The sequence below is a fragment of the Ailuropoda melanoleuca genome, chromosome 5 (assembly GCF_002007445.2).
Source record: "Ailuropoda melanoleuca isolate Jingjing chromosome 5, ASM200744v2, whole genome shotgun sequence".
NCBI classification, from domain to species: Eukaryota; Metazoa; Chordata; class Mammalia; order Carnivora; family Ursidae; genus Ailuropoda; species Ailuropoda melanoleuca.
This window is the reverse complement of record NC_048222.1, coordinates 12,623,214-12,643,965: the sequence shown is the minus strand read 5'-3', so window position 1 is coordinate 12,643,965 and position 20,752 is coordinate 12,623,214. Positions and strand designations below refer to the sequence as shown.

Genomic DNA, 20,752 nt, shown 5'->3' with positions numbered 1-20,752 from the left:
AATGATTAAATGAAAGAGATAGTGACGAAAGGAGCTAGATCATGAGTCTGTCAAGAATTAAATCCAACTGTTGCTCCTTTGAGTGAGTTTCCATAGCAGTTGATACAACTTTTCCATCAATGACTAATACACTGATAAAAATAAATCGGAAGTCTTTGATTTTCAGAATGGTTTCAGGAGTATAACTGTACTGCTTTTTGACAAGTAGATATATAAAAGGTAGTTACATTGGTTTGGAAGAAGAGGGGATATTTGCTGAGTGTGTGTGTGTGTGTGTGTGTGTGAGATATTAGTTTCATTTGGTGGAATTGGTTTCACAATAATGAAGCTACTTCCACCTAAGTTTGAAATTGTAGAAATGGTACAAATCACCTATGTCAGTTTCTTTAGACATTTTATTCTTTCTTGATATGGTTAGAGAGTTTTACTAAGCCTTAGCCAATGGAAATTATGGAGGAAAGCATTAATAGCAAAGAGATCTGTTTAATGGGAGAGGATTCAGTCACTTTTAATAATGTAATTTGCAGCCTGTATTCTTAATAACCCTTGATCTTCTTAAATAATCTCTTTGGTCCTTCCAAGTGAAGAGGAAGGTACAAAGCAAACAATCTAAACTTATAAGACTTATTCATTATCTGTTAATGCCCCATGTAGATAGAAGAAATAAGGAAAATGTAATGAGATTTCTCTCGCAATTCATCAGGTAGTGGAGAATATTATGAATTGCAAAATTGCAAAAGATTATGCTTTACTTGCAGTTTGCTCTATCTAGAGGCTGAAAACCTGTGTACCTTTTGGTACTGCATTCAATGGAGAGTCTTTTACGTATGACCAGTTTAGAAAACTGAAGTACTTTAAAAATATCAATTGATACATTGTTTCTCAATTTCTAATAGCATCCATATGGTGCTTATTTACGCAAAATATTTACGCCTCTATGATTTCATTGAATCCTCATGAAAACCCTGTGAGGCAGTGTTCGTGATCTCTTAGCCCGAGATCACATAACCAATCAATATCAGGGCCAGCCCACAGACCCAGGTCTCCTGCTTCCAGATTCCTATGTGTTTCCATTTCAGACTGCCTGAGAGTGATGGTCATGCTCCTTCCTACACATCCAGGGCCCTGAGGTTGCAGACGTAGATAACTATGCATGGGCTGGGGAGTACCTGTGTTTCCCCCTTGTTGCTGGACATTCATTGGTTTGAAAGCCTAGCATCGTAAGATCGTAAGCATCAAAGAATGCATCATTAATCTCTCCATATGTATAAATAGTGGCTTCTGATACAAAATTCATAGCCTGGAATTCTAGATCGTTAATTTGGCTGTATCATATTAGATTATGATTCCCTGTCAAATTAAATGGCTTGGTCTTGGAGGAGGGGTAAAATAAGAGTTTTAAACTTTGAGGGAAGTTTCTGGAATTCTCGGTATGCCGCCAAACAACCATTAAGTGTTATTGGTGTTGCAGGTTAAATTCATTTAGAGTCAGCTGTTGGTCCTTTAAGAATGAATGCTTACCATCTGTTGAGCTTATTCTTGTAGAGTTTTCTAAGTTATAGCCTTTTATTACAACAATAAAGATTGTTTTTAATGAAAAGGCGTAATAGCAAAAACCTGAACTCTGAGACTATTATGCTATAATAAGAAAGTTCAAATATTGCTAATGTTTCCCAAGGGAGAACTATAACTGGGGCTGAGACCAACATATTGGTGATTCATAATTATTAATGGTAATGAGAGTTTTTCAAACTTTAATTGGAAGCCAAGTTACAAATCTCTAGATGAAAAAACTGGACTTTTTTTTAAAGTTTTTCTTTAATTTATTTGAGAGAGAGCACAACAGGGGGAGTGGTAGATGGAGAAGGAGAAGCGGGCTCCCCACTGAGCAGGGAGCCCCACCTGGGGCTCAATCCCAGGACCCTGGAATCATGACCTGAGCCGAAGGCAGTTGCTTAACTGACTGAGCCACCCAGACACCCCAAAGCTGGACTTTCTTGAGGGTAGATGCTGCATGTGTCGTTTCAGCTTAATTCGAGATTCAAGTACCACAGACACTAAGATTGGGTTTTTGTGAATGAGAGATTTGGTATTAGAGAGATGGCAAGGGTGTGTCATTTGTCATTACCTGAGCTTAAAAACCAATGCTTTGGGGGCACCTGGGTGGCTCAGTTGGTTAAGCGTCCAACTCCTGATTTTGGCTCAGGTCATGATCTCAGGGTCCTGGGATGGAGCCCCGTGTCAGGCTCTGCGCTCATCGGCAAGTCTGTTTGTTTCCCCCTCTCGGTCTCTCTCTCTCAAATAAATAAATATATATTAAAAAAAACCCCCAATGTTTCTCCCTTGATCATTCACAAAGAAGAATGTTGTTCTAGTGCCCAAATCTTTCCTATATGTTTGGGATAGAATTATTAGGCTGTCATAAGAAGCAATGCTCATGAAGTGACAATGTTTGAAGAGTGAGGCTCAATTTGCAAAAGAAGAAATTAAAGGCGGAAGGAAATCGTTAGCACCAACTCTAAAAACAGAAACCATATCATGGAAAGGAGGATCCCTTAGATTGTATCAGTTTTTTTTTGTTTTGTTTTGTTTTGTTTTTGTTAGAGAGCCCTTGAAAATATCTCGACTCATCATGTAGAAAGCAATGTTAATAATATTTATTTTCCAGGATGGGAGGAGAATCCAGGAAATGAGAGTTGAAACTTGGCAGTTGTTTCTGTTTCATAAGGGGAAAAAATATAACCTGTCCTGTTGGTGCCAAATTAAAATGGTTGATGGACTCTGGGAGCGTGATTAGGCTAAATGAGACCCGTGTGAGAAACACTTTGAAGAACCTAAGCTCACCCTGAGCCATGGAAAAGTAACTCGTACAGACAGTAGAGTGATACACAGGACAAAGCCCTGGATAGGCAAAAAATAGGGTCACAGTGACAACTTGTTTTCTGAGCTTCCTTTGTCCTGACTTAATGGAATCTTGGAAAAAACACTTAACTTCGATGGGCAATTGCACATCTATTAAATGGGAATTATCATTGTCCTTCACTGTTAGAAAGGTTATGCAATATTTCTAAAATTTTTAAGCTTCTTAGAGAGATTCTTTCAATTAGCAGAAACTATGCACTCGCTTCCGCAGCACATATACTAATAACCGGAAACTCTGATAATAACAATTATAAAAGTTTATATATAGAAAAAACATAAGAACTGTATTTTGACCAAGAGTTTTTGAACACAAACAAAAACTGCAAGAGCCACAGGTTAGGGAGCTTTGGATCACGTGAAAAAGTAAATCTTCTAGGTAGGAGTGATGGTCACGATAAAGGAGGAAGATCATTTCTTTGGACAGAGATCAGTTCTGAATTAGGTCAGAAAGGGATAGTTTCGCATGACATGTTGGTTATCTATTAGTGTGAAGCAAACCACTTCAAAACATGGTGGCTTAATATACCAGCCATTTTACTTGCTCATGATTCCGTGGACCAGTATATTCTGCTGGGGTCAGTAGGGATGATTCTTCGGCTGATCTGTCTTGGGTCAGTCATGCACATGGCTCTAATCCCTGGTAGTTCAACAGAGGCTGGTTGCTCCATGATGGTCTCACTCACATGACTGATGTTGGTGTTGGTGTTGGTGTTGGCTTTTGTCTGGGCTTCCCCTCTTCGGGGAGACTCGCCTGGACTTCTTCACGCAGCCATGCCGGTTCCAAGAGGGCAAGAGCAGAAGCCACAAGGTGCCCCGAGGTCAGGGTTCAGAACTCTCACAAAGTCACTCAACTTTATTTTGTTAGTCAAAGCAAATCATAAGGCCAGCCTAGATTTCAGGGGTAGGGAAGCAGCTTCCTCCACCTGTTGATGGGATGAAGGAAACGTTACATTGCAAAGGGCTGTGGAGAATAATTACAGCCCTATTTGCGTGCAAACAATCTACTACACGTGGTGGGGGAGGGGCAAAGGATAGTCAGGTAAAATGGTCTACTAATAAATTTAAAATTGAAATGGAAGTGTTATATCATTACAAGTTGGGAAAGAAGACCGAAAATAGTCCAAGACCCAAACAGTAAAGACCACAAACAGTCTTCTTAAGTTTTTGAAAGTATATGTGAATATTTGAAATAGAAAAATATGAAGAATTCTTATCTAGTAGCTTTTTGATATAACTGGCATGTGCTAATACAACTCTCTGAAATAAAAAGTAGAACTTGAACGGTATTATTTAGGCAGGACAGCCAAGGAAAAAGTAAAAGGATTCTGATACTCTTGGCTGTCAAGTGTATGTGTTCTTGGGGTAAGGCAGTTTGCTAGAGATGAAAGAAAACAAAAGAATATGCAGAAGGGAGAAGTTTTTTTAAAAAACTGAATTTAAAAAATAGTTACGAACTTAGAGATGAATGTCAGTTTGATAGTATCTTTACATAGTAGTCGCCGAACGTGATGAGGACTGCCATGTTTCCCCCCAATTAAGCTTTTATCACAAATTCCCCACATTTCCCAACTGGATAAGTATTTGAAAAAGAAATCCAGGAGTTGTAGTTGGTCGAGGATTCTGGGGAGATAGCAAGGTAAAATGGCCACTATCCTGCCATTCTCGATTCTACTCCGCCTCTCCTGACCCAGACCATTCCTGGAGCCAGCTCAGCTCTCAGTACAGGTGGAGCCCTGAGCTGTGTGGAAGTTGAGGGTGAAAGGGGACAGGTGGGGGCTTCCTTCCTGGCCTGGGCTAGGCTGGCAATAACGACGGGCATCTGATGAGTCCTGAGGGAGAATCAGAATGCTTGGGGTACGATATAGAGCTTGATCTACAGAGGCTGAGGGACTCCTGGGAGAAGATGGAAGATCTCCCTCACTCCGTTGTATGTGTGTGACTGTGTGTGTGTGTCCCATAAGAGACCAAGGAGAAAACCAACACTTGGGCTAAGTCCTCCCTGTTTGGGAGGCTGGGAGGGTATGAGGGGACTCAGGAGCATAAAGTCCTCCCTCCCGGTGCCTTGGCAGGGCCCTGGTGCCTGCCTCCTGTCATACTGCTACAGGAGTGGCTGTACAGGAATAGAGACCCCCTTGCTCCCACTGCTTATAGAAGTGCAGCCACATGGGTCCTCCAACAATCAGACCCGAGCCCCAGGGATAGGACAAAGAGAAGTAATGGCTCCGGTAATGGCACCACAGCCAAAGAGAAGACAGTCCGCGAGAACAGAGGGAACACATGGTTAATGGGATAGAGCAGAAGCTGAAGACAGATGACAACCTGACAAAAAATAATGAGAGTTTAAAAAAAAAAAAAAGGAGTTTTAAATGCAGCACAAAAAGACTTCCTAGAGATGAAATGCATGATTTTTCAATCCAGTGTTTCAGTCAGTGAATTAAAGGAGGTGATGATCAATCCTGAGACTTGAATTAGTAGCCTGGTCAGTCAAGTGAAAGAATCTGAAAGCACGGAACAAAAATATTAAGGGATGGGAATCACAAGAGAAAAGGGATCTAGGAAATGGAACAGGTGAAAAACAGGAAAGCCAGAAGGAGGAAAAGAAAGGGATGGAGGAAAGGCAATAATTAAATAAATATAAGAAACAAATTTTCTGAACTTACGAATCAGGACTTGAGTCTATAAATTCAAATGGCTCGTCAAGTTCCGGCCAAGATTTATGAAAAAAGACATCTCCGTAGATACTGAGGAAGTGCTTGTACTCTTAAGAATAAAAAGCAAAATCTTAGAAGCTTCCCGGCAGAGAGAACAAATTGCCTACCATTAAGCAGTATCAGATCAGCCCCAGATTTCTCAGGGATGACACAGGTGCTAGAAATGGTAGAGTAACTTCTGTAGACCATGGAGACAAAAAGTCAGCGGCCTGAAAGCCACGTACATACCCAAGCTGCCGTTTCCCTGTCAGGGTAAAAGAAATTTGCTGCTCTATTAGAATCAGAACCGCCATCACCTATTCTCTAATCAAAATACTCAAGAAAGAGTATCAAACAAAAAGCATCCAGACAAGAAGTTCATCATAAACACCACAAGGCGAGGGGAGATAATAGCAGAGGAAATTTTTCTAAATGAATCAACTAACGCAAGTGGGAAGGAAAGGATAAGTTCAAATATAACAGTCTTGGCATTAAATGAAAATGAACTAAAATTTCCCCCATGAAACATTTGATACTGTTAGACTGAGTTAATAAGCAAAACCCAGTTATGTGGTGTTTCTAAAGAGCACTTGAAACAAAATGATATACTTACACGCCAACATGAAAGGATGGACAAAGATCCCAGGCAAAGACAGAGACAGAAGAACTGGCAATATGAAGGTTAGACAGGTGTAAGTTAAGGCATAAATAGGATAAGGAAAGACATTACATAATACTTTTCAAAAGGCACAGTTTGAGGGAGGTAAATAAACCTGTGTATATAGGATAACATAGCCACTGAATCTAGAAAGCAAAAGTATTAGAAATGCAAATATTGTTATGGTGAGACAATTTAATAAACATCTCTTGCTTGTCTCAACCTGTATTAACCTTGTATAGAACCCTAAGATGGAGAAATTGAACAAATAAAAAGAATTGGATTCAATGGATATGTGACACTTTAGATCCCTTCAATACAGAATATTCATTTTCTGGGTCACTTACAAAACTTACCATATACTTGACCACAAAGAAGACCTTAGCAGTTTAAAAGGAAAAGGGATTTTAATAGATCCTATTCTCTGATCCTAATCCAGTAATATTAGAAATAATTAACAGAAGGTAGTAAAATGAACCTTTACTATTTGGAAACTTAAAAACATTCTTTGCAACCTTAGCATCAAAGGAGAAAACAAAAGTCAATTTACAAGATATCTAGAAATCAATCAAAGGAACACAATTTATTGTAAAAGCCGTGGAATACAGTGAAAGTTGCTGCTAGTGGAAATTTTACAGCCCTTAGATGTTTTCATTATTTAAGAGTAAAAAAAAAAAAAGAATAAAGACAAAGTATACCCTTATTATGAAGTGAGAAAAAAGAATGACAAAACTAAACATAAATTAGAAAGAGGGAATAATAAAGATAAAAGCCAAAGTTAATAAAACAAAAAATAATGTAAAGGACAAATACATATAATAGTTCCTTGAAACAACAAAATAGATACAAAGATTTATGTGTTTGATTAGGAAATAAAGAGTAAAAAATTTACGAGACCAGAAATAAGAATAAACATGTAATCAGAGAGGCAGGAACGGATCAAAAAAGACAGCAGAGATAACTGTATTCAACGCTATGGCAACAAACTTGAAAAACCAGAAGAAATGGGTTATTTCCTTGCCAAAGATAAATGTCCAAATTTGGAAGAAAATAAAATTAGGATTGTATCTGAAACCGTATATAAAGCTGAAAACAAGTTAAAAATAAAGCAAGACAAACTTTGTAAGAAAATAACCGCACGCATAATATTAGGAGCAATATTAAGATTGGAGACCTAGAAACTACAAGAGAAGGATAAACATATGACTGTCCAAAGAGTAAGATATTCTGCATTTCAGAAGATATTAAACAAAGCCAATAAATGGAAACATTTGAGGAAGTGTTTGCAATACAGAGGACAGAGTTTAGTATGTCTTGTGACAAAGAACATTTACGAATTGACCAGAAAAGCCCAGCAATCCAGTAGAAAAAATAAGCAGAAAAAAAATAAGAAAGTGTAGTTCAGAGAGGAGCAAACACAGAAAGCCGATCCGTGAGAAGGTACTCGAGTCCAAACCATGGTTTGTCACCTGTCAGATGGGCAAAACTTTATAGTCCACTAACATCCATTGCTGTTGGGGGAAAAAAGTCCTCTTATTACTACAGATCAAAGTCTGTGTTATACCCCGGTTGGAGAGCAGTCTGGCAACATAAATCAGGATAATATCTGTCTGACTCTGGAATTCCACTCCTTGTCTCTTAAAGAAATAAAAACACCCATATGTAAGGGTGTCGCAAGGTTGTACTCTGCCGTGATGTTTGTGTTGGGGAGAAATGGGGATAAATGAATATTTGCTAAGAGAGGAATGGTTGGCTGTATTACAATATATCCAAATGGTGAGATATGCGTTCATTGAATAAGGAATTTAAGGCTCTTATTAGTTGAATTGAGAGCTTGCCATGAGCCACTGTTGAATGGGAAAGGCAAGATGCAGAAAACTTGGGTATTCAATAGTAGTCAGAAAACAATGGAAAATTGTGCTTCTATGTGCCTTTTTTTTTAAAAGATTTTTTAATTTATTGGACAGAGAGAGACACAGTGAGAAACAGAACACCAGCGGGGGGAGTGGGAGAGGGAGAAGCAGACTTCCTGCTTAGCAGGGAGCCTGATGTGGGGCTCAATCCCAGGACCCTGGGATCATGACCTGAGCCGAAGGCAGACGCTTAATGACTGAGCCACCCAGGCGCCCCTCTATGTAATTACATGTACATGTAATCACATGGAGTGTCCATGGAAATACATATGGAAGAAACATACCAGGTAGTTACTATGTGGTGCTGGGGGAAGAGGGCAGCATTAAGGCTGGTATTGGTGGAGGGAGTGAGGTGGAGACATTAACCAAATAAACACACACACACATACACACACGTGCTACTGATAAATAAACAATGATAGTTATGATGACATTTGCATATTTATTAATTTGAATATGTATATGTGCATGTACACACACACACACGAAATTTTAAAAGTACATTTATTCGATTTTACTATTTATAATTTCTGTACTAGTAAGGAGGAACCTCAATCTAAAACCATAAATTCTCAAATCAAATATAGCATAGTAACTGTGTCCAGGGCTCTTTGGGTTGTGAGTAAGTAGCAGAAATCCAACCAAAAAATTAGCATAAGCAAAAAAGGGTATTTATTGGCTTCCGGGAGCCTTCACACAGGTCCAGGGCAGCGATGAGCAGGTGTCTGTCTGTATCTCTGCTTTCTGCTTTCCTGTATGTCTCTTTTTATTTTTGGCTTTATTCTCTCTCTTGATGGCATGACAGTTCCTTGAAACATCTTTTTCTGGTCTGTGCTCCTTGGCTCCTGGCATGTTCTTTCCTCCCTTGGTTTCACATAACAAAGTCCTAGGGAAGAGCGTTGACTCTGGTCTGAGTCACCTGCCCACCCTGACTAATCCCCGTGAGCAGGGGATTGATGGCATACTGGGATGAGTCAGGCCTGGGTCACAGAGTCACACCTTTGGAGAGAAGGGGGGGGTACTGCGGCTGGTAGACAATGCAAGCACAGTTGCATGGCTTGAGTGAGTGGGAGAACACTTCCCCAGAGACGTGGTGGCAGAAGGGGGAGCAGTTGGGTCTCAAGGTGAAACAAAAGATCCTAGGTAGACAAAAACAACAGGTGTCCACTGGAGGGCTTTGCTTCAAGTACAAGCCAAGTTTGCGTCTTTAATATCAAAGGAATTAAGTAGTGAAGGAAATGGATTTGAGTCAAACAGTAAGTACCGTACATTTAGGGCAGGGAAAGTAAACATTTGTCCGATATTGCCAAGATTTATAATAGGTAATTATTTACGCGTCTAGTCTTACCCCAGATGTTTCACAAGAGGATGAACACCTGTTAAGTGTGATGAATAAGGAATATCAACTTCATATATTTGAACATGGGTTTTTCTAGGAAAAGAAAACCTTTTATATTTTCCCCCAGCTTTATTGAAATGTAATTGACTTCTAACATTGTGTAAGTTTAAGGTGGACAACGTGATTCAATACCTGGATATATTGCAAAACGTTTACCACAGTAACAGTTAACACATCCATTGTCTCAGGTAATCACACATATTTATTTTGGAGGCAGTTTTAACGTGCCAGATTTATCCCCTGTGCCCGCTGAGACGGACCTTTAGCAGTTGCTCTCATCAAGGAATGCATGTGCCAGATGCCCTCATCTTAAAGATTCCATCCATTTAATACTGACTTACAGTAGTGCCTGGATATTTAGGTGATTAATAAGTGACACTTCTATTCTGTAGGAAAAAAAAATTAATGGAATTACAGACCATAGCGGAAAAGATAAGTTGATCCAAAATACCTGACAGAAAAATTCAGGCTATAAAAAATACCTAAAATATTTAGCCAGAGATTTCTTTTCCCTCCCTTCCTGTCCCCTCGACTTTCCCTCCCCTCCACTCCTAAATCCTCCTCTCCCCTGTCATTCCCTTCTTTTTTTATTTTTTACTGTGATAGATAACACTTTAAACAATTTTTTTTTTTTACTGTGGTAGATAACACAGAAAAACATATCGCCCTGTGGTATATCACAACCCTAACACTCCTGAGTACGGTCCAGGTCAGGCAGCAGAGCGCCGTTGGTCTGTCAGCCAGTGCCCTCCCCACCCTGCTTGCCCCACGACCTCAAAGTCATCAGCGATCCCAACTTTTATGGTACTAACTTCCTGGGTTTTCACCTTAGTTTCACTACCTAAACTCACATCTGCACAGCTTAGTTTTCCCTGGATTTTGAGCTTTCCAGGTGGGGAATCATTGCGTATGTGCTCTTTTGGGTCTTGTTTCATTTACTCCGCATCACAGTTGTTGTCCAGGGCTTTTGTTAGGAATGAAGGGAGGGTGGGAACACACAGCGTTTAGAGGACCAGATAACTCTGACTCATGGCAACCCTATGAAGTTATAGATTTTAGGTTATTAATTGAGTCCTTTGAGGGACCTTAAGAGTCACAATGAGACAGATGAAGTATCTATTTTTTAAGAACTCTCGCAGTTGGTACCCAGCCTTCCCGAGAGGAACAATCACCGTGCTGTTTTATGCCATTCCAGGAAGAAACACTTGTGCTGGCTGCATTTCTAGGGATGTACCAAAGCTCAAGGCTGTCAGTCAGTCCTGTCCAGAAGGGCCTCTCTCACAGGCAGGACTTGAAGTATTTCAAGCTGGTGGAGTGGGTTTGCTGGAGTTAGTCTTAGAATTAAAGTAGGGGTCTTTTTTTTTTCAAGATTTATTTATTTATTGGAGAAAGAGTGTGCGTGCGTGCATGTGCACGCATGTGGGGAGGGGCAGAGGGAAAGAATCTCGGGCAGACTCACTGCTGAGCACAGAGCCCAACACAGGGCTCAATCCCACAACCCCAAGGTCATGACCTGAGCTGAAATCAAGAGTTGGACACTTAACCGACTGAGCCACCCAGGCGCCCCTACACATAAGCCTTCTGTTGGTGTTTCTAGATGCATATTCTAACTTTCTATGCTTCTGATATAATTTTGCTTATTTATCTTCTGTGCATATTTTACTCTCTCTTTTCTGGATGTCTTTATGGATATGTTCACATACTGTCTTTTCCTTTTTCACACACCTTCACGTACACCCATCCTTTTGATGGCAGGCAGTAGAGGCGATTGCTGCTGTGAATTCTACCCTTCCCATCAGTTTCAGGATGTCTGGATTTGACTAGGCGTTAAGACTGGGTGGGAGGGTAGCTGCAAAGAGAACAGAACATTCCGTTTGGATGCGTCTTGGGTCTGCGCGTGACCACCAGGGGCCTGAGGAGTGGGAGCTGTCCAGGAAGTGGGTGTGCAGTAACCCGCCCAGGGCCCAGGCCCATTCTGGGAAGGTGGCGTGGACTGGGATTGGAGGCAGGGATAGAACCCCTTCTTGGTCCGTGACTCACCTCCTGGAGATAGATGTTCATCCCACAGGAGAATAAGAAGTCAGCTTTGTAGGACTGTGGGCAAGATACAGTCACATTTTGTGGCCATATGGGCACATGTTTCATGAACAGGATCAGGAATGAAGAAAACATTTGGGGCACATGGAAGGAAAAGGCACAGAAGAGTTGATGTCCATGTCTGTATATCCTTTTTGGGTGTGTAAGAGCAGATATACAGAAATTGGCCTTATGATAGCAGTTCTGAAATACATGCATTCATATATAATTAACCTATTTTATTTTTTTAAAAGATTTTACTTATTTATTTGACAAAGAGAGAGCACAAGTAGGCAGAGCGGCAGGCAGAGGCAGAGGGAGAGGGAGAAGCAGGCTCCCCGCTGAGCAGGGAGCCTGATGCGGGGCTCCATCCCAGGGTCCCAGGATCATGACCTGAGCTGAAGGCAGACTCCGAACTGACTGAGCCACCCAGGTGCCCCAATACACTCTATTTTCAAAAACTCTATCTACATGTTTTGGTTGACACTAGAGATTCTATTTATTGATTAACTTCCTTTTCCCCCCAGCAATGTTTTGCAACTGATACCCATTATGCATTCTTGTAGTATATGAAGTCAATTAAAAAATCAGCTGAAGTCCCCAAGCCAGATATTCATAATTTCCAATATTTCACATTGAGCCACCCACTGCCTCTTCCCTGTTACACAGGATGACCCACAGCAAAGTTGACCCCAGCACTGTTATGCTGTACTTCTCAGAGCTGCCGTGGCAGCCTTCTGCTGCAGTGCTTGGGGCTGCGCTCAGAAATTCAAATACATTTTAATATTTTCCCAAGCAAAGCATAATTTAAGACAAATCTATTACTAAAAAATCCACATCAAGGCCAAATACAGATGATGTGGAGATATCCCATACTGTGCTCCCCCTTCATTAGTACTAATAACTGGGGATGGACCATGCCCCTGGAATCAACCCTCAGCCTTTGGAGCAAAGCCAGTGACGACACCTGATGGCAACAGGAAGTGCTGTTGACTGTATTATGCTTTCCGTTCACTGCAGAGAGAGAGTTTACAGGAAATCAAGTAGGCAAGTAGGTGAACTTGCAGTGCCCCTACCTGATAGGCATGCATGCGCGATTCTTCGTGCTTGGAGACGTGACTGTGCGCGTGTTGTGTGTGTTCACTTCTGTTTGTTGAGAGTTAGACTTGGCTGTCAGGTGTCATCTGCTTCCTTCTTCTTCCTTATCCTTAACATTTTCCTTCTTTTCTGTATTCCTAAGGAATTGGGGTATTTAGCTAACTGATATTTACACTGTTGATAATCTGAATTAATCAGTCTATGTTGAATGGAATTTGATTGCAAATGTATCTGTTTCTGATATGTGACCCATTCTGTTTTCAAAGAGGCCAGAATTCGTTACCAGTCTCAGAGAGAAAGTCTCTATATCTAGTCCTACTCGTGGTGCTCTAGAATGCGTTCACACCAGTAGGAATCTTCATTCCTCCTTTACTATCATATTTGTGGATTGAGAAAGCTAAGCGTGGAGACAACCCTTTTCCATCCTGGGCCTCTCACCTTTAAACCTATTGCTTCTAACCCCTGGAGCTCAGAAAATTCCATGAAGCACATTTCCGTGAACTGTTCACGATATTAGAATCTCTTTTTTCCTTTGCAGACCCTTCCGGTGGCCTTTTTAAACATGTGTTTGAGACGGAGTCAATGTAGAAGCTGAAAATGCCTGGAAGATCTCTGGTTTCTGTCACTCCCTGTCCTGCCTTTTTGCCTCACCGCCCGATTTGGATGATGTGATATTCAGAGGGACGCCTTAATCGAAGTCGTTCTTCAGCGAGTCGCCTGTGGTGGGAGGCCTTGGACGCGACTCACGATGGCCAGCCAGTCACCAGACGAGGCGGCCGAGGCTCAGGTGTCCGACGAACTCGAGTGTAAGATCTGTTACAACCGGTATAATCTGAAACAGAGGAAGCCCAAAGTGCTGGAGTGTTGTCACAGGGTTTGTGCCAAATGCCTCTACAAGATCATTGACTTTGGGGACTCCCCGCAAGGCGTCATCGTCTGTCCTTTCTGCAGGTTTGAGACCTGCCTGCCGGATGAGGAAGTCAGTAGCCTGCCCGATGACAGCAACATCCTGGTGAACTTGACTTGTGGGGGCAAAGGCAAGAAGGGCCTGCCGGAAAACCCTACCGAGCTGCTGCTGACCCCCAAGAGGCTGGCGTCTCTCGTCAGTCCTTCTCACACTTCGTCCAACTGCCTGGTCATAACCATCATGGAGGTGCAGAGGGAGAGCTCCCCGTCCCTGAGCTCCACTCCCGTGGTGGAATTTTATCGGCCCGCGAGTTTCGACTCTGTTACCACCGTGTCGCACAACTGGACCGTGTGGAAGTGCACGTCCCTGCTCTTTCAGACGTCTATCCGCGTGTTGGTTTGGCTGCTAGGTTTGCTGTACTTCAGCTCCTTGCCCTTAGGGATCTACTTACTGGTGTCTAAGAAAGTCACCCTTGGGGTCGTCTTTGTCAGCCTCGTCCCTTCGAGCCTCGTTATCCTCATGGTGTATGGTTTCTGCCAGTGCGTTTGTCACGAATTTCTAGACTGTGTGGCACCTTCTTCTTAATTAATATGCAGACTAAGAAATTTGACACACATTACCGTCTTTGAAGTTAGGTGATTTATCGTTTACTTATTTTATATTCTCCGTGACTAGGGTCCATGACATGAGCAAAGCCGATTGGCCAAATGTTTGTGGTCTGTTTTCCATCAAGATTTTGACTCAATTGGTTTTCCTGTACGCTGGACAGAAAAAATGTCCATTTCTACTTAGGTGTTAGCAAAGGTGCAAAAATGCTGTTCCTGTGAGTCTTCCCACAGAAAGGGCTTTCACTTAACCCTGCTGCACAGGCTCCAGGGGGTGGGTGGGTTGTGGTAGGGGCCTTTGTGGAAGGTTAGGGGTGAACTGGTTCCTCTAATCCTTGGTAATCTATGATGGAGGGTGGACACAAGGGGAAAGCTGTTCCAAGACACATCTTGAAAAGTGTGACCTGCCCGTTCCCTGCACCCCCTCCCACATCCCCCCCACATCCTCCTCCCACACCCCCATACCCTCATCCCTGCACCCCCTCCCACACCCCCTCATACACTCATCCTGCGCCCCCTCCCATACCCCGTTGTTGGCTCTCCCCTGAATCCTCTTCAGGTGTTCTCTCGCAAGTTAACGCCACTGTCTGTGGTCTGCTGCCCAAGTGAGGTGCTTCTTCCCTCCACACATGCTCCTTCACCAAGAGGAAGCTCGGCCTCATGCCCTTGTGTGGTTTCAATTAAATACCCATTTTGCCACATTTCTAAAGAGAATTAAACATACTGTGGAATGTGCATCAAAGCAAACTTCATGACAGAATATGGCCACTTGTCTTTGAGACCATTTCCTCCATATTTATTTTCTTCTCTCCTCCATCTTTGAAATTCTCACAGAGCAGTTACAGTTCATGGAAATCTTCATTTGAGTCTTGCCCTAAAACAGTTCAGTTGAGTTTCATTAACCACCTTGTTCAACAAGCCCCACCCCTTATCCTGAATGAGGTTTTTCTTCAATTAGTTGTTAGAAACATATGAGGATTTTTTTCCCCCATTGTATTTCAGATTCTACTAGGGACTTATTTAACTTAATCCTGTAACAGTTTGGGGTAAATCGTGGCAGTGGAAACCCAGAAACAATTATTGAGATGTTCTAGCTCACAGATGGAAGTGCTAAGAACCTAAGTATTCTTGCTGTACTGTACTGAATCGTACCAGAACGGAACGGTTTAGGCTTCTATGCAAAATGGGGTCACATTTGGCCCAACAGAGCGATGGGCAAGAGACACACAGAGCCAATGTGCTGCTTGAGAGGACCCTCTGGGGCAGTCAGACAGAGGTGGCAGAGCTCAACTCGACCTGTTGCTCTTCCTCTTGTTTTTAAGTCCCTTGTGGCATGGATTCACATTCTTACATAATTTATTTCAAATAAAAGCATAAGCTATGTGACTTGAGTTAATGAACTCCTTTTCATGATGTAGGGGAAGTTGAATGTATATATTTACGAGAAGAAATTGTTTAGCAAATTTTAGGTTTGAGGGAATAGAATGTCCACAGAAACTGGGCCAAAAAAAAAAAATAGCTTTTCAGTTCCTAAAACCCATTACTGATGATTAACATTAAAATATTTATTACCCTTAGAAGAGGGCATTACCAAGATGACTTCAACTCGTTTGTGATGAAACATTTGTTGTGTGACACAGCTGTGGACCAGCCTGATCTCTTTCTTCAGGAAGAATTGACGCTTATTTTTAGAATAGCAGTTTGACTGTAATCGTATAACTCCTGACTTGGAGAATATGTACGCCCAAGGTGAGTATGATGGGAAACCATACCTGGGGTGTGGTCCGATGAATGTAAGCCCCAAGTTAGAGCTAAATACATTTATAATTTCATCAAATCTAGGTTAGATAGCATTGTGAATGCAGTTTCCAAAAATCCATTTGTACTTAGAGTAAATATAATGTTTAGGAGGTGTTTTGTGGTTTGAGTTTATATATTTATAAGGTTTTTAAAAAAATGTTCATTTTGTCTGACATGTAACATCAAATGAATTGGTGAGTTATATGATGAGATTTCTAGAAAGCTCTGGATGTGGGTACTGTGTATTTTGCTTATTTGTATAATGTCTGCAGTGCTAAATTTGTGTTTCTTTGTATATCGTGATAGTCTTTTTTTTTTAGTTGCCAGTAAATTAATTTGGTTTTAAAGAGTTCTAAATGTAAGACAACAGAAAACTCTTTATGCTGTTGAATGAAAACAGGACAATGCTTCAAAATTTTATTCACTGTGATAATATTTTGTTTGTCCATTAAATTATTGTTTCGACACCAGAAGTTTGATTTCTCTGACTCACTGTTGTGATTCAGTTATTACTTTGGATTTCTGTTAATGTTAGATAATTGCAAACCTGAGCTTTCAGAATCACTGATGAAGCTAGTGCCTTTTTTTAAATCATACACGTGAAGATTCCAGAACTTTCCGACAAAGTTGATCTAACCCATCCCACCTCTGAAAGGCCTTACGCTTAAAAACAAAAACAAAAACAAAAACAAAACAAGGAAGGGAACAAGGGAAAAAGTTTCACCATTGGCTCTTGAAGCCTGAGTTTGTGGTATTTTCCACATCTCTGCTGGTTAGGTGTTTACTTCTCGGCCTCTTAACGATTTATGAATTTTTACTCTTCTGTGGGGGAGCTTAGAATTGGGTCCACCCTGACAGGTTTACTTTTGTGTAAAAGATTTTTTTTTTTAAAAAGAAGTATGTGGATAGCTGGATGTTGAAGTTTGTATGAATTCCAAGTGAGTCCTAGAGGCAATACAGATGCCACTCAATTGCTTATGTCCCGTAAATTTGTGGTAAAACCTAAATCTCAGGAATGCTCAGTAGACAGATATTTATGGCTTTTGCCATGAAGGTGCTTTAACTTTAGGAATAAAAAAAAAAATCAGAAGTTAAATTATGCCCTGCACACGGTGTATACTAAGTAGGGCTATGTGGGAATGTATTTTTAAAAGTGGTTGAAGCTTGATTTAATGAAAACATTCACTTACCTGGAACAATCACTCGACAAGCATTTTTAATCAGCCAGTTTATTAGATTTGCACCATATTAACATTTTCCCTTAAACTGAGATGGTGGGAATTTTATAAGAGAGAAGAGTGTGCTGTGACTTCGTGGGTCATGTCAGATCTTGGTTTTCCCATGAAGTTTAGTGCTTTGGGTAAGAAAGTTTTGTTTTGTTTTGTTTTGTTTTGTTTTGCAGTGTTCAGATCCATTTCCCACAGATCAGTGTCTAGCCAGAACACCTACGTTTGAGAGTCTTTGGTGTTTCAATAGCAAACAGAAGCCAAGAAAGTGGAGAAATGGAGAGTGGGAGAGAGCAGAGGTTCAAGGTTGAGCTCGGTGAAGTTCTAACTTTGAATTAGTGGTAGAGGAGTCAGCAAAGGGACTGCACTGGTGCAGCCAAAGCCCCAGGAAAGAGAGCCGCAGACATTGGAGGATGTGTGTTCACAGAGCCGAGAGCTGGAAGGTGGCATTAGCATGGTTAGATGAACACAGACAGAAGCAGATGAAGATTACTCTATTGAAAAAAAGGCTTGTCAGGCTTTGCTCAGGAAGAAAAAGTTCAGAGAATTGCATAATTATCACTAGTACGCTCACCTCTTCGAGTTGGCACTTAACCTTCTGCCATATTTTTTTCTCTCTCCCACTAAAAATAAGAGACGTCCTCTTATTTGACTAAAATATCATTCTCATATCTAAGACAAAAATACTTCTCTGATTGTTTAATATGCAGTCTCATTAAATTTTTCTAGTCCCAAAATATCTTTTATAGCTCAAAGCACAAAACACAAGCCAGGCGCTAATCAAGATTCACACGTTGTATTTGGTTATTATGTATTTTACTCCTTTTTATGCTGGAACAGTCTCCCCACTTCATTTTCCCCGTGATGTTGACTGCTTGAAGAAAGGAGGCCCGTTAGCTTGTACAATATCCCACGTTCTGGATGTCTGTTTCCGCATGGTGGTGAGGAAATGGTCAGACATTCTTCTTCTGTCCCTTGTATTTCCTGTAAACCAGAAGTTAGATAGAGGATTTTGATTGCATTCAGATTTGGGGCAAGGATTTTTCTTAGGTGGTGCTGTGTACTTGGTATTACATCATATTGGGAGGTGTGATTGAAAGTCCGCTCCACCATTCGAAGTGCTGTCTGGTCAGTCAGTTAAGGTGGTGACATCCAGGCCTCTCATTTCCCCCTTATCTGTGGGGGCGGGGGATACTTGGGCATCGTGCAAATATCATCTTCCTTGACAATTTCTACCTGATGGTCTTAGCATCCAAGGATGATCCTTGCTTGAATTGGTTATTTCATTTCCCAAAGATTTAGAATGTGTTATTCTGTGAGAACTAACTTCTCGCTCACTGGAAGATTTCAGGAGGGGGTGGTCCAGTTGCCTGTTGGTAAGTATGCTGTGGAGGACTTAGACACATAGGAGCGCATACGTGTCTAAAGCTTCAGCGAATCTTAAGGTTGGAAGGCATCATGAGTCCTTCGATTATTGAAGAAATAAAATACACTGAAATGGATAACAATCTTTCATCTCCTGAGATACTTTCTATAATCTCAGAGAAGGAAGAAACCCAAATCTTCTGTGAAGTAATGTTTTGGAAAACTTGTAAATAATGTGCTTGACTAGCCTCAAACCTTCAAGATACCACCTGGATATTTAACTACTTGTCAGAAACACATGATAACTCTCTGGCTTAAGTTACTTCACCAACTCTCTGGTTATCTTCCAATCATGTTGGGCCTACTTATCATTTCCCTTAAGACTCCATAGTCCTTTGCCTCAGTCTTCGTCAGATCTTCTTGACCGCTTCATTTCAGCTAGCTCTATTTTCTTGTTTTTCTAAGAATTAGTGCACTCCTCAGTTTATCTTCAGAGTCATCCTGTTTGGCCAGAATACCTCTCGTTTATTGTCTGACCATTTCCTCGCTTCTAAAATCCTTTCCAGGCAGTGGATTCTTCCACAAAGTTCACAGTATTTTCCTAGTCATGATACTATTTTGGAACTTTTCTGTATGCGCCCTCCCGTTTTTAGAGTTTTCCATCCCTTGAGTGGCAAGTGGAATGCACCCAGGGCTTCCGTCAGCCCACGTAATAAATTCTGTAGTCTTTAGATATATTTGCAAAGCTTTTAATAAGCATTATTCTTAAGTAAAATGTGTGCTGCGTGATTCTAAACTTAACATCTCGCCTTAATCCTTGCCAATACAATTCCAGTTTGGTTGAGCCAGTCGTGAATTACCCCGGCTAACAGATGTGTACTGGACTATGGCAAGGTAATTCCGAAAGCCGGCTTCATCTCAAATTCTTTCTCCATAGTTTAGCATAAATGAAGATTTTTATTGTTCTGTATTTATAGATAAGAAAACTTATCTCCCAACATGGAATTTTAATTGGATCAAATGACACTCTAGCTATGAAATATTATTTTTCATGCTAAATAACATCTCTAGTCAACAAACGAACATCTGTTTTTGTTATGTCCTGAGCCAGAACCTCCAGCACTCTTCCTTCTTTCTTATTTTCTTTGATTCCTTTAATGCCACTTATGGAAGAACGTAGTGCTCCCCACTGTCATCGTCCACACCTCCTGCATGTGTGCATGTGCGTGTAGACCACACACACACACACACCCCGAGTCTTCACATTTTATGAAACAGATTTATGAAGGAGAACCACATCAGTCTTTTGCCTGTTGGTAATTACCCATTTAAGAACTGTTTCAAAATATTTTTGTGACCTCTAACAAACTCCATTTCTGACTTCTCATACAATAATGGATTCAGCTGCTTGTCTTGGAGATGATTGGTTCCTCCTTCACAGTGCTTACCCTTACTAAGCAGCAGATTACTGGAGCTTCACAAAGGACGGATTGTTGACCATGCTTCTGTTTGCTGTGGTTTTTTCAAGATGTTTCAGCTACAGCAATGCATTTCTGTGGTTAAATTTGTTGTTATTACAAGTTTTATCTTTGGTTAGAGTTTTTAAAATTATAAAACTATTTCCAGCCTGTAATTTGACAAACTCTAACCACCAGTTGAAAGGGAGCAAAACGTACTATAATCTTGTGGCTTTTTCTGCTGTTGTGGGGGAGGGTAGAGTGAATGGCACCAGAAGGCCAAGAATACTAACTTCTGTCCTCGGAGCCAAGGAGGAAGACCACGCTGCCAATGACTTAGTCCTCTTCCTTACCTATAGCTTTATATTCCAAGTGGGAATGTTGTCGGATTTTTTGATCCAATACTTAGACTCATTATTTAACTGATATCGTTGACTACCTAGTATGCGTAGAATAGATATTCCTTGACTCTTCGACAGAGTCCATGCATGTCATGCTTCAGTGAAAAAATATACAGACAATCACGGCGTTTGGATAGAGTATCATATTAAAGCTGTGAATTCCAGAATGCATGATGTGGAACAAGTCCGAGTAGATGGCTCAAGAAGAGATGGCTTCGTGGCTGTGTGTGTTTCA

The 20,752-nt window shown here is 41.1% G+C and overlaps 1 protein-coding gene across 4 annotated transcripts in view; it reads left to right on the top strand.

The window, feature by feature from the left end:
- RNF182 (ring finger protein 182) overlaps positions 1-20,752 on the top strand; it is a 55,155-nt gene that overhangs the window by 11,352 nt on the left and 23,051 nt on the right. For 2 of the 4 annotated variants that reach the window (XR_004625377.1, XR_004625378.1), the window contains exon 2: positions 13,295-16,017. Coding sequence is in view for 2 of the 4 variants with exons in the window: in XM_002917602.4 (XP_002917648.1) it covers positions 13,505-14,248 (744 nt within the window). In the remaining 2 variants the exon portion in view is untranslated. Of the gene's footprint in view, positions 1-13,294; positions 16,529-20,752 lie in introns of those variants that run through there. The other 2 variants (XM_002917602.4, XM_034660303.1) reach the window with 2 other exon arrangements.